The sequence below is a fragment of the Patiria miniata genome, unplaced genomic scaffold (assembly GCF_015706575.1).
Source record: "Patiria miniata isolate m_02_andy unplaced genomic scaffold, ASM1570657v1 HiC_scaffold_3, whole genome shotgun sequence".
In the NCBI taxonomy this organism is placed as follows: domain Eukaryota; kingdom Metazoa; phylum Echinodermata; class Asteroidea; order Valvatida; family Asterinidae; genus Patiria; species Patiria miniata.
Genome location: NW_024037069.1, coordinates 43,274,763 through 43,289,189, shown reverse-complemented (window position 1 = coordinate 43,289,189; position 14,427 = coordinate 43,274,763). Strand labels below are relative to the sequence as shown.

Genomic DNA, 14,427 nt, shown 5'->3' with positions numbered 1-14,427 from the left:
CCTTGCTCACTCGTACCCAGCTCTGTAGTACGGTGGCTCGGCACGGTTTCCGCTGGTTGACTTTACCCACGCTTTCGCAATGCAATTGTTTGGTAGCTAACCTCCGTGATCAATATACTGTACATGTACATGTTCAATCCATGCGCCAGTGTTGTGCACAAGCGGAAGTGTTTTCTTGACACCAGGTTCAAAGACCATCCAATGAGAGCTAGAGAACGCCATAACCTTATGATAGGACATCGGGACGAGCGAATTCATCGAAACAATGTTCAGTTGGTTGTAAATTATGCGTTGTGTTTAGGAGCAAACTGCAAAGTCCATCACGCGTGTACGTAGTCTAATTATATTCCAAACATTCAGCTCATTTTGCCAGGGCTGGGTCGACCGTAGCTTCCATCGACAGAAAATTATTTAATAGGCAGTCTGTATAAAGAAGCAAACTATTCCGGAAGACTTGGATCGAGGTATTATTCAATAGGCAGTCTGGCTGTTTGGTGAACGTAGTAAGGGCACTACTCAAAGCGGAATCCGTCATGTTCACAGGAGTGCGAGTTGTACGAGGCCCGGACTGGGAATGGGGCGACCAGGACGGGGGAAAAGGCTGCGTAGGCACCGTGGTGCCTGCACAAGCTAAGGACAGCGGTACGTATTATGAATCACACATGCCCTACAAATTGACCACAGAATGTTACTCTCACCAGACATTTGAGGGGTCATAAAGACCTTCAACAACTTAGTGGTTTTGGAGGTCTTTTTTTTTTTTTTTGCTTTTAGCGATTTATATTAAACCCCTCTTTTTTCTTACATTTTTAAGTGTAACAAAATATCTCATCAAGAAGGCTTGTTTTGGGGGTTGTTTTCCGCACGAACAGATCCGCCCTAAGAGCAGACTGGTTCTGGTCTCCCAGTTCCCACTCATAATCGATTCTTAAATGGAGGTAGGAACCAGTCTAAGCTGTGCGAACTTAATTAGTATGGCCCGCAAACAATACGAACATTGTAAGTTAATTATTACATATTAAAGGGGCATTATGCCCTGAATTCCCTACACATTTTATGTTTTGGATTGTTTACTTATCCTTGTTTAAAGGTCTAATTAAAAGGGAACTAACGTAAAGTCGCATTGTTCCTGAGAAAAGTTTCTTTCCTTCTGTCTCTCCGCCTTTCTTTTTTCCGGACAATAATTCTCCGCTACTTTCCTTAAAAACAGTTAGGGGTATTAACTTCATACTTTAAACATCATCGTAATGTCATGAGACGCCATCAGGTATCAAATTACAATCAGTTATATTCATTATTTTTTAATCAGATAGACCATGATGGATAACATGTTTTGTACGTGAAGTTGCTTGACCTTGACTTCTTGGTACCAGAGGTCGAAGTCAGGTTAATATAAAATAGAGACAGAAGTTTCAAAATCAAACGAAACCTATTTCCTCCAAACGGATCGCGGGATGATAAAACCTGGTACGAAATTGAACCCTGGTCCGAAGATGAGAAAAAACTGTGACGTTATCATAACGTCATCAGGTATCAAATTTAAAGCGATTTAGGATCAGGACTCCTCGGTTAGAAAACGTCTACAAAACCAATTAGAGCTGATAAAAGATTAAAGATTATAAACAAAGATAAAGGGAAGAGGAACAATAGAATATCCTCGATTTACACCTTGCACAAACGTGTATAATCTTGTTTTCAGTGACGGGTGTCTTTGTGCGATGGGATTCGGGAGTAATCGCACACTACCGCGCCGGTGGAGCCAGCGGCAAGTACGATTTGCGGATTTACGATAACGCCCAATTACGTAAGCGGAGATTCTGTTCTAACAAAACCCGCAGTGAATTTTCCGTCATGAAATGTTGGAATCCTCTAGTTGCTTTCAATGAAATGCGTCTTTGTGGCCTATATTTTCATTCATTTAATTGCCCAATTACGTAAGCGGAGATTCTGTTCTAAAAAAACTTGCAATCAATTTTCATTGTCATGAAATTTTGGAATCCTCTACTTGCTTTCAATAAAATGCGTCTTTGTGGCCTTTATTTTCATTCATTATTTAAACTCTTTAGGGTTACTGATGCTGCAGTTTATTTATTTAACGCCTCACCGGCACCATACCCCCTCCTCTGAAAAAAATATACCTGCGATTTCAACATCTCAACAAACCCCTTTAGAAATCCCGGATTTGTAAGTGATCTAAAAATGTAGATTTTTTTTTAAAGTTTTTGTAATGCTAATGAAAATGTCCATTACGTTCGGGCAAAACATGATGTTAAGTGAAAAAAAGTGATTTTAAGTATACTATGCTACTTCTCCTCTGAACTATATCATGAAAGCATTGATGCTCTCTATTTTCCAAAGAGTGAATTTGTAGGAATAGACGAATTAGAGTCAAATCGCTCTAATCTTTTTTAAAAGACTTTGCGGAATGAAGTCGAAACTTAATCGTATAACACGATTTTGTTCAAATGAATGGATTTCAATTTAAATTGTTTTGTACCCGGTACTGAAGCCGACGGCCACAATGCTGTCTTTTGTTGAGGGGATAACAGAAAGAAAATGTCCTACATTTATTACAATTGCTTAGCACGAACAACATCGGTTTCAATGTTAATTTGTCATTCATCTAGGATCAAGAGTGAATTTTCGCTCTTTGAAAAAAGTAAGAGTGCAATTTATTAATGATTCAATCTTGGAATAGGAGTCAAGCATCCGAATGTCAACTGTGACTGCTGTCCCGAGAAAGGTATCGTAGGAATGCGTTGGAAGTGTCTGGGGTGTCATGACTTCGATTTGTGTCATCGCTGCTATAACGAGGGAAAGCATGACCCGGGTCATCGCTTCACGAGGATCGAAACCAACTCAGTTCCGGGGTAAGTTTTAGAAAGGTGTTGTAGAAATGCGCTGGAAGTGTCTGGCGTAGTCCCTAAAGGGTGTTTGGCACAATGCGGTACCACCCGGTCCTTGAGGTACCCCAAAGAAAAAGTTAAAGGAGGATAAGATCTGGAGATCTTGGCGCCCTGTATTCAGGTTCTTCCTTGTGCATTTTTGTCCGTATTTTACAACATTTCTGCACTTACAAATATTAGGAAACATTGTGTTGGTAGTGTTCCTATAGATAGTCAAAAAGAAAGGCCTTTATCCTTGTCTTGCATGGCTGAATGTCAGTGAAACTTGTACTGACTGTGTTGGCTACCCAAAGTGACTTTTTGGCTGAAGCCAAAAATGGTTTCAATAAATTTCGGCTTTTGAAAGACCGAAATAAATCACCAACTTTTCCCACGATCGTTGACTTCCCACTTCAGCTGTCGAGTAAACACATTCTTTAAGATTATCCGCGAGTTGGCTTAGTTGACGCTCAGTCGGTGTTGCCTCCATTTTTTAATACAATGTTAACGCACTGCTTGAATAAATACAAATAATGCCCTTAGTCATTTTTGTTTTGTTTACTTGAAAAAATATTTTCAAACGTTTGACATTTTCGGTCCCACATTGTTTCATACGTCATTTCCCTTTGATTTACAAGCTATCCTATTACTCCTTTTGTTTTAGACGCCATCTCAGGTGCATTACGTGCCTTGACGTCATGGCTTGTTGATACGTAAATGCACTTTATTGTTGTTTACATGAGATCCATTGTTATTGTAATCAGGTATATTGATATACAAATGAGGTACATTGTATTGCGCAGTATGCATACAATATTCTTTGTGTTGTGTTAAAATCAGACACAATACTAACATGTTTAAAACATGTTTAAATATTTGTTTCAGGTTTGAAGTTCCCTGTCGATCTGGTGCCGTCAAATGCCGGTCTATCGGCATTTGTGTGGGAGCCCGAGTGGTGCGAGGACCCGATTGGGAATGGGAAGATCAAGATGGTATGGGGATATAAAGGAAAATAAGGAGTTCAGATAATCCTCTGTTAATCTCCATGTAAACGCAAAAGATGGTGCACATGTTTGTGCTTATTGTTGTATATTTATATATTTTTGAAAACAATATAAAGCTATATACTCCTAAATCAGGGCAACATATACTGAACATTAAAATTTACGGAGAATGGTACCTTAGGGGGATTTTTCCAACTTAAATGTGCCCTAACCCTTATCATTTTTCCACGAATTTTGGTATTCTTACTAATAAGACTAAGAGCAAGAAATATAACCTAATTGTGACACCAAAATTTCGCCTGATGTCCGGCATCTCCTGACGTTCGAAAACAATTACGATAACAGGTCTCCAAAAGGTGAAATTAAACAGTTGTAACCCTACAACTCTATTATGGCGTCGTTTTTCCTGATCGTCGATTTCTTACGGTAAATCAGGTGGGGACGGCAAAGTTGGTACTGTGAGCCAAGTGTGTAGCGCGGAGGGAACTTATCGTTCCTGGGTCTCCGTTCGGTGGCCCAACGGTTCTGCCAGCCAATACCGACGGGGCCACAAAGGCAAAGTCGACGTGCAATACACGGAGAGAGAAACTATGGGAGATTTCTACATTGAGCACCTCCCGAGGCTCGGTAAGTGTTCAAATAGTTCTGTTATCAGGTCGGTTTCCCAATGGTGCAAATCTTATCGTATGCGTAACCATATCCTAAGAACGTTTCGGCCAATATACGCATAACATTGTTCGTTTTTTCCTAAAGCTTTTAGCCAATCAGGATTGAATGCGATACAGAAACGTTTAAGCTTTGCATGTATCGTTTCGGTTTGCGATATAAACACCATGTGGTAATAACTACTGTCGCTCAGTAGATGTTTAGTTCTGATAAGAACTTGTCCTACTTATTGTCAACTTTTGCTAAGTTGTTTTTAGTTCTAAGAACAGTCCTGCTTAGTTCTAATAGAACTTGTCTTTGGTCTCAACGTTTCGACTAGCCTGCTCTTGTCATCGTCAGACTGACGATGACAGAATATAGCCTGCTCTAATCATCGTCACACTGACGATGAGTAGAGCAGGCTAGTCGAAACGTTGAGACAGTACTTTTACAAATAAGCAGGACTGTTCTTACCAGAACTAATAAGACAAACTTAGCGAAAGTTGATAATAAACTGGACAAGTTCTTATCAGAACTAAACAGCTACTGAGCGACAGTAGTTATTACCACATGGTGTTACCGCAAACCGAAACGATAGTATACAAACACTTGTTTCACCGAGTTGTCCATGCCTGCTATGCCCGGTCCCCCCTTAAGCGTTAATTGCAATTTTGTGGTATAATGTCCATATTGTCTCTCTTAAAACTTTACATTTAAGTTCCTGACCGACGTATCACTTCTGAATCGAGTCAATGCAGCGAGTTCTCGGGTTAAGCGTCGTGTAACATCTACTTTAATAAATACAGTATACAAACATGACAAGTACCTGCCTGAATCTTTGATCTTTGCATCGACATAGATGAGACCAAAGCCCACTCTTACCTGGACACCGGAGACAAGGTCCGTTTGCTGGACATGGACCATTTGAAGCTCAAGGAACTGCACCTACAGAGGTGTGGCTGGAACGAAGAAATCACAGATGTAAGACAGATATCAGGTTTTAATTTCATGGCTGAGTAGGCCCACGGACATACCGGTACGTCTGTGGTTAGGACTACGGGCTGCGTGCACGAGTACACCTCAGTATGGTACAGTACGCGCACGCTGTGTGTCCGTCCGTCCACGGAGCTCTCAAAAAAGGCAAATAAGCGCCCTCTTTTGTTGGCGCACGGAGCCTATAGGTACGGTTGATTAATCTGAATGTTAGCGTATACACCCTTGGTAGTTAAAATATAATATTCACGTGAAAAAATGGATCTCGAGGACAAAGGATATCAAAAGATGTTTCGTATTTTGTTCATTTTCTCTATATCTCAGTTCATGGGAAAGGTCGGCGAAGTCGTCATGGTGGACAAAGATGGCGATGTCAAGGTCAACTTTGGCGGATCGTCGTATTTCATTCATCCCCTGTGTCTCGTCATGGAGAAGAAAGAGGAGGCTAAAAGACCAATCACAGGTGCTGGAGGTTTATGGAAAGGAGGGTATTCATTAATCCATATTTATATGGGTATTCATTAAAACATGCGTCGACCGTTTTAGCCTTCGATTATATTCACTGTTTTCGATTATATTCGGATTTTAGGCCTAGTTAATAATCCTGACTACAACCAAACATTTGTTCATTATCCTGCAGGTTGGCTAAAGCGTGATCACTGACGATACTAGAAATAGTGCATTTTGACCAATTTAGCCTTTGCCCTGCTGCATGCCAAAATTTGCCGTCACATTGACTGTAATGTCAAAGTATCTCCCGGGCTTTATTGAAACCGTAAAAACAACAAATAGGGGTTTGAAGTTAAGACATGGCGAGGTAATATTAAGATTTGACGATTTGCATGGTGAAGCGGCCAAACTAAGATTTCTTCTTTTTGCCTAGGGAGGCCGTTGTACTAGGAAGACGGTAACTAAGCATTCCAAAGCAACATGGCTTCAGCTCAATAGAGTTTGCAACTTGTGTAATTCTTCGCCTAATGCATTAATCTGGCCAAGGTTTATTAAACGTCAATCTGTGCCTGTACCTGAGCCTGACATACGACTACCAGAACTGTAACAAGAAGTTGTACAACACAAATAAAGTTTTCTGGATCTGCAGCACATAATTTTCATCATTAATCTTTGGCAGATTCACAAGGTGAGGATGACAATGGCATCATCATTAAAATAAAGATTTACGGTAGCACCGTACCATGCGACAAATCTCTTTGAGTTTGGGAGGTTCTGAAAAGAACGAGGAACAGCATGCTCTGCCCGTCAGCAGAACCTCACAAACTCACCAAGAGGTTTGTCACATGGTGCTACTGTAAATCCTTATTTTAATGACCTACTATTAAAATGATGGTGCGATTCAAATACTTCCCTGTTTCAAATACTTCCCAATGTAGGTGAAATGATGACTACTCTACAACTGAAGGCTCTGCTTGAGAAACTCGGGGACCGGCCTGGCGGTTCCGCGGATAGCGGCGCTGCCCTTTTCCAGGCGGCAGTTGCCGGCAACACCACTAAAGTGCTGGAGATTATCAATGATCACCCAGAGGCGGTGAGAAGAAAATCTGAAGGTTGGGTTAGGCCAAAAAACAGTTTCCGGTTTCTGGTATGCGCGCGCGTCTCCGTAGCCATGCGCGTCGGCAAAATTTAAAAAAACAAATCAATGTAAGATGATGTCTCAAAACCGCCAAACTCACTGGTTTGACTGGAATCTTGCTGCTGTACAATTTTAATGTGTTTGTAGATGGGATTACGATTGAGTGTAAGCCTTGTGTGGCCTCTCTGGGCTCCAAAACATTTTGCACTAAATTTAGTCGGGCACCATTTGCAGTCATCAGCCGACAGTTGAAGGAAACAAAAAATAAAAAAAGGCGCGTCGCCTCACCACTGTTAGAGCAAGCTCCATACCAGACACCGAAGACCTTTTTTGGGCCTTACATGTAAGGAGTCAGGTTGGTGTAGTGGAAAATTCCTTGTCTTCCCGACATCTGGGGCCAGGGTTTGATTCCTGTCCTGGTCCACACATTGATTTGGGTTTTCAGTCCTTCCCTGATTCCGTAAGTTTTCCTTGGAATATCCTTCCGGGTTTTCCTCAGTTTATCTCAGGTTACTCCCTATATAATGCAGGTATACCAAAATGTAGAGAGAGGGTGAGATGATGGCTTGCCAATGGACATGTGTGGCCAGCAGCTGGGTTCCAACCCTTCGGTTTCATTTACCGCAATGTATGCCTTTGTAGATGAAAAAATATACAAGCGAATTTAAGAAATACTTGTTGTTTCTTTAACAGGTCAAATTTCAGAATATAGAAAAGCAGACACCGCTTCAGGCAGCCGTCCATCACGGTCACATGGATGCGGTCACAGCTTTGTTGAGAGGCAAAGCACCATTGGACCATAAAGATGTGGACGGAGACACGGCACTTGCCTATGCAGTGCTCGGGTGAGTTACCCCATGAACTTGCTTTTACTTTGAAGTGTCAGAAGTGAGATCCAACAGTTGTGTGGATGGAGTGGCTTAATCGATCAGAAATAATGTGTCAGTCAGAAGCTCAGATACATACCAGCCAAGTGGCTCAGAAAAGGGTCTATACCCAGGTGCGTCGCTAGAGGGGTGTATTTTTGGTTGTCAACAAACAATCGTGTGACTGTCGGCAAAAGATATGGACGATGGATGCTTTCCAGTCCCGCCTATTGTCGCCCCGGATGTTAGAACATGCACACCACCAGTCGGTTGTACGTTACCTTTATGGGGTTATCCCGAGTAAACGAAATAGTTAACACATAAATCAGATTACATATTAGTATTCTAGAAACCGCTCAGGTTATTTGCCGAAAGGTGCCAATAACAAACTTGTATGCTCAGTGTGGATGGTCAGGGATATCCCTCGTAGTATAAATTCTGGCATTTATTCTCAATGCTGTAGCCTCACGTTTTTTTCCTGACAGTGATAAGCCAGAGATTGTCAAATGTCTTCTGCAAGCTGGAAGCGATATAAACGCGGCGAACAACAAGGATTTCACCCCTCTCCACCAGTCCATTGTCAAGGGCCATCAGACATGTGCAGATGTGCTGCTCACACACGACCAGCAAAAATGCGACGTCAACTATAAAGTTAGTTGTTGGAGGCTGTTTAGATTCATACTTTGAGGTGACATATTCATTTATTTTTAGAGGGCATTTTACCCCAAGGTTTATCCATTTCTATGAGACAAGGACCATTTCTATGAGACAAAGCCTTGTTGCCCGTTTCATATTATCTGCAGTATACCACACTCATGCAGATCAAAGCTTAACGTTTGAGAGGCCATACATGCTGAGAAAACAACACATATTGCTGTCATTAAATGAATAGTATCTTCTATTTTCGTCGGGGAAAAAAAATTCGGACTTATGAGGCGACGGATTATGAGGCGTCGGACTTATGAGGCATAACATTTATTTATTCCGCCTCATAGGTCCGACGCCGCATAAGTCCAACGCCTCATAGCTCCAAAACCAGTCCGAACAGCGTTTGTCCATTGTGGGACTTATGAGGCGTCGGACTTATGAGGCGTCGGACCTGTGAGGCGGAATAATGCTTCATAAGTCCGACGCCTCATAAGTCCGAAATTTCGGAGTTATGAGGCGTCGGACCTATGAGGCGTAGGACTTATGATACGGCCCTACAAGCATGCATCATTATCAAAATAACTCACAGGCAGCAAGATACAAAGAAAAACAAGAAATACCTCCAATAGTGGTAATATATTTGGTTTTCTTGCATTGCATTTAATAGGACAAGGATAGCAACAGTCCACTACTCCTTGCCATTACCAAGAACAGGAAGCAGATCATCCGTTGGCTGATAACCAACCCAGAAACTGACCTCCGTCAGATGAACAAGAAGGGATTCAACAGTTTGCATCATGCCGCACTCTGCGGAAACGCTTTGTAGGTCCTCAAATTTGCTTTTCTTATTTTTTTTTATTTTTTTTTATTTTTTTTTGCTTTCACATTAATGTTTAGTTCCTTGCTACATTGACATTTAGACTGTTTCTTTTGATTCGTCTTTCATGTTCATGATGTTCTAGGTTTCCTCCATGTCTTTTGGTTGTTGTTGATTTATGATTAATGAATAAAAGACATGAATTGATAAATTTTGGTTGTGTAACAATGATGAATGATAACGTCAGCACTGTCAAGCGTGTTTTGTTTATTTATCGGTTTAATAATGGGCTATTGTCCTTCACTGACAATTTTACAAACACTTTATCCATGAGCTCAGTTGTCCGAGGGTATGCGAGTAAAACAAAATTTCAGAAGTTTACTGGGGTGGGACACAAATACACGACCTCCTGCGTACTATGGCACTATGAGAACTTCGTTAGCATCACCACTGAATCTTACTCGATCCAGCAATCCGACGCGGTTGGTTAAGTGGCAAGACGCAGGAGATCGACACTGGGCCTATATCGTTGTGCTTTTTCCTGCGGATAACGTGCGAACTCTTGTCCGGCTAGTTTCGTCGTCTTTTGTGGTTGATTGTCTTAAAAGTGGTAGACAATCTGACAAATGCCTTTTGTTTTTCCAGTGCCGTGGTAGGGATTCTGGAAGCCTTGCCAAACATGATCAATGATGTCACAGGCGACGGCTTCACGGCACTACACATCGCAGCCCAGAACGGTCTATCGGTCATCACTTTGCTCCTCGTCAAACAGGTGAGGTCATTGATTTCAGTTACCCACCAAAAAGGAGACATGAGCGGGATTAATTTAGACATATACCAATGTTTTACAAAACACCATGTGCATTGGTTTACAAAACAAAATGTTTTAGTATACCACTCCGAGATTTGCGAAATATCTTGTACCTTATCTCTGTAAAAATCTTCAATTTTTTCTCTAAGCATGGCTGCAATAAGGAACTAAAAACTAACAGTGGACAGACGGCATTGCACCTGGCCGTTGACAATGCCCACAAGAAGTGTATCGAGGCTCTGGTCAACAGCGGTGCCAACGTGAACGCCCAGAATAGCGATGGTGATACAAGTCTCCATCTTGTCATGAAAGCCTCCATCAAAGACATCATGCGAGTCACACCACTGGAAAAGGTATTGAACTAAACACGTCTGCATGCTTGGTGGCAACACACAGCAATCAGTTTCCATTGATATCGTGATTCTGAGCTCAGCCTTGTGCCTTTACAAAGGACCATCTAGTGTCGAAAACTTCAAGTGGCAATTAATCTAATGGCATTTATAAGTGGTAGAGATTGGCAATATAGTGCTTTGTTTGCATTGTTTTTCAGCAACACCATTTGACTGTAGTGGTTGCTCAAAAGCTGTCTCCTCATGCATGATTAGATTTAGGAGACATGTTCCTTTTGCAAAATCACACCACATGTGCCCCTGGTCCGAAATTTGGGACTTTCAATACTATACGACAGTCCCAAACTGAAGGCATTGAAAACATGCAATACAAGAAAATAGACTGGCACCTGAAACACACAGTCCAACACCGCTTCAGTACTGCATCAATCAACCATGCCAAACAAATTGAAGAAACATGTGGCATGAACCGGGAACTAGTCTCAATTTACTACACATGTCTCCATAGTCAGCCACCAGACTAATGACACTGAATGAAGAGGTCAGTCTTTTCAAATAGTTGGACCATGGTTGGACATGTACCAGTCAAGTCTTTAGCCTCATTTTGAAATCACTTGAAACCCTCTCATGTGCAAAATATTGAAGAACAGTCTCTTTTAAAAAATGAGTCGAGTCTGCAAAATTGGTTGGTGAAATACTGAGAACCGTTTCTTTGCCCAGTAGATTTCTTTGGAGAAATTTGCTGGCTAAAGAGTGAGTAAAGTTGGCCTGATTTACACTGTAAAAACTGTGTTTAGCAATTAAACACTTTTCTAAACACTTTCTTGCTATCAGTTTGTAAACATGTTTAAATACTAAACATGTTTAGAGTAAGGATGGATAGTGTTTAGCCATTGAACATTAATGTTTAGAAATTGAACACGTAATGTTTAGCGTCTAAACATGTTTACAAAGTGATAGCAAAATTGTGTTTAATTGCTAAACACAGTTTTTAGAGTGTAGTTTTGCACGTTTTAGAGCACTCCAGAGCCCTGTCTGATGTGCCCGTAAGCTTAGCACATAAATATGTATGTAGTTTACAGTTTACCTACTCCCAAACACCCATCCAAACTTACTTTTCATGTTTATTTGTAGTTGTTGGTGCTCGTCCAGCAGCTCGGAGACAAAGGCGTTTCATCCGCCAAAAAATACAACCTGGTTGCCATTACGGTCAACCTTATTAAACATGGCGCCGATATCTACATCAAGAATAAAACAGGCAGCAATGTTCTGGACGTCTGCCCCAATCCAGGGGTTGAGAATTTACTGAAGGATCTCTACCAAAGAAAAGGTAAGATTGTTTTATTTGTTTTTCTATTAAACCACAAACCTCATTGTTTGTACTTATGATGGCTCCCCAGCAAAGTTGAGCAAATAGTATATACCGTACCTCGTACCTGTTAATTTCACGACCACGTGTCAGCTAATTTTTTTTGCTGCTGCATACAAGGCGCACACAGAGGTACATGTATTTAGATGGCGGACACGAACGGCATCGTTTTGCCGAGATACCTGATGCGAACCTCACTGAAATTGTGGGGCATATGTATGAGGTATAGTAAAATAAATACACTGCTGCATAATTCGTGTGAATGGTCGGTAGTCTTTTCGTTATTTCAAGTTGACAAACTGAAGCTAACATCGACTATCCACCCTCAAACCATGCCATAGACCTATTATCAGTGACAGGTCCATTTGTTGCGCTAGTTTTGGAAAAGAGGGGGTAAAGCAGTGTGGAGAGGGAGATCTGTAATCTCGCCTCTATTCTGACAGTGCACCGTTGTCAAATAGCAAATAATTCAATACCAAGGATATGTTTCTAATTTTCACCGAGGAGTGTTAGAGTAAAGGGCCCGAGATGACGTTTAATTTAAAGGAGTAGAATGAATACTGAATCAAATGCAACTTATATGAAAATGCATGCACTGCATGAATAGGTTTGCTAGTTAGTAGCCCCTGATTAAGGGTCCGAGTCTGGCACTCCAGCAACATGTAGTCAAGGGCGGATCCAGAACACAATTTTTTTGGGGGGGGCAAAAAAAGTTTGGTCCCCAAAAAAAGTGGGTAAAAAAAATTACGGCGTGGGGTTCGGGGCCCGCTTAAGGGCCCCGAACAAATTTTGGATTCTAGATGCTCTGTGGTGCGATCTGAGGCGATTTCTGACCACTTTAACCACTGTTTTTTTTTGAGGAAAAGATGGTGGTGTACTCATTGCCTGCCTTTATTGCGATGTCACATAAAACAAAACAAAAATTGGTTTCGTTTTTTGGGGGGGCATGGCCCCCTTTGGCTCCCCCCCCCCCCCCCCGGATCCGCCCTTGCATGTAGTAGTATTCAACGTAAAATGAAAACTTTTGGTAACCTATTAAATATACCCACCTCAGGTTTGTATCAAGTTTACCAAAAATACGTATCCGGAAGCTTCCATTCGAGTTGCTGTTTATAATATTAACAAGGCGTTTAGACAATTGCCAAATTGTATCAGTGTGTTATTGTTTTCCCAGAGTCAAACGGCCAATGAAAACAGTCAACGGATGAGCTGTGAAGTCAACTAAAAGATGTGTGACGTGCTGCAAAGCTGGAACAATCCATGGAACGGTGTGATTATTGCATTATAAGTCGTTCTTAGTGATATACCAATGAAACTTAACAAAGTAATGTCTCGACAAGTGACGTCATGGTGACGTCATCAAGTGTCACGTCACGTCATCATAAAGTTGCCTTTTCAATAGAGAGCTAAGAGGCCGATTGGGTTCAGACTTTGCAAGTTCATAGACAGGGTCGTGCTATATGTGGAAATTTACATGTCGTCATGGTTACGTTATAATGTGATTTTATGTAGATTTTTTATTTTTGAAGATTATCGCCATATCTCACAAATCATCACAAAATGCTAAATGGGTGGATGGTTGTCATAGATATATGCCCAAAAGGTGACAAACGTGTTGATAACGTCATCAAAATGCCGGTTTTCAAAAAGCATAAGGTAAGGTTCAGTCGTCACAAAACGCGGTGGGAGGTTCCACAATGTTAACAATATCCCGAATCTGCAATGATGTCACGATGACGTCATCGGTGGATGTTTATTATGAATTTATGTACTGTTACGATTTTTTCTGCTCAAAATAACAATGGTTGTTAACAGATCGACTCTAAACATGGCGCAGACAAAGACCACCTAGTAAATGTGTGTTTTGACACGTGACGTCATGTTAAATGGCAGTGCCTTGTACATTTCCAATTTCCAAGTTAAAGTGCATGCTTAAAATGTTCAAACAACTCCACTAGTAACGAAACTTGCTTTAACATAAATGTAATCACAAGTTTTAAATTGTGTGAATTCTTTTTATTCCATTTCATGTGTTTTTCATAGGGTTCCTGCGATTATTTTTTTAGGAACACATTTTGTTCAACTTTCTACTCCTCTTACATGTTTAAAAACTATTTGACCCTTTTAAATGTATTAAAAAGAACACTTGTTTAAACATATACAATAATATACGATTTTGGACAACTAAGGGCGATATTGCTAGAGGATGTCATTTCAGGAAGATACTGTTCAGATAAGGGGTTTTCTGGTTAAATTGTTAACCAAACATTTGCCCATTAAAAGAATTTTGAGAATGGCTAGCTCCATGTACTCACACATCAACGAATCACCAAAGAAAAGAAAGGTATGACAGAAAAATATCTTTTTCAACTTGTTTTGCTGAAATAGCTGTAACATCGAGGTTCTCGCCCGGAATGACATCACACTTTTGCTCATAAATGTGGAAATTTG

The 14,427-nt window shown here is 41.0% G+C and overlaps 1 protein-coding gene across 1 annotated transcript; it reads left to right on the top strand.

Moving 5' to 3' along the window:
- The first annotated feature begins 269 nt into the window (after window positions 1-269).
- Window positions 270-14,407, top strand: LOC119738646 (E3 ubiquitin-protein ligase MIB1-like). Its single transcript, XM_038213560.1, has 15 exons — window positions 270-642; window positions 1,700-1,804; window positions 2,699-2,870; window positions 3,771-3,877; window positions 4,325-4,516; window positions 5,394-5,515; window positions 5,852-5,990; window positions 6,916-7,070; window positions 7,809-7,960; window positions 8,467-8,632; window positions 9,297-9,451; window positions 10,092-10,218; window positions 10,407-10,610; window positions 11,742-11,937; window positions 13,151-14,407. Exons 1-15 carry the CDS (start codon window positions 534-536, stop codon window positions 13,165-13,167), a joined length of 2,118 nt encoding a protein of 705 aa, XP_038069488.1. The 5' UTR covers window positions 270-533; the 3' UTR covers window positions 13,168-14,407.
- The last annotated feature ends 20 nt before the right edge of the window (window positions 14,408-14,427 follow it).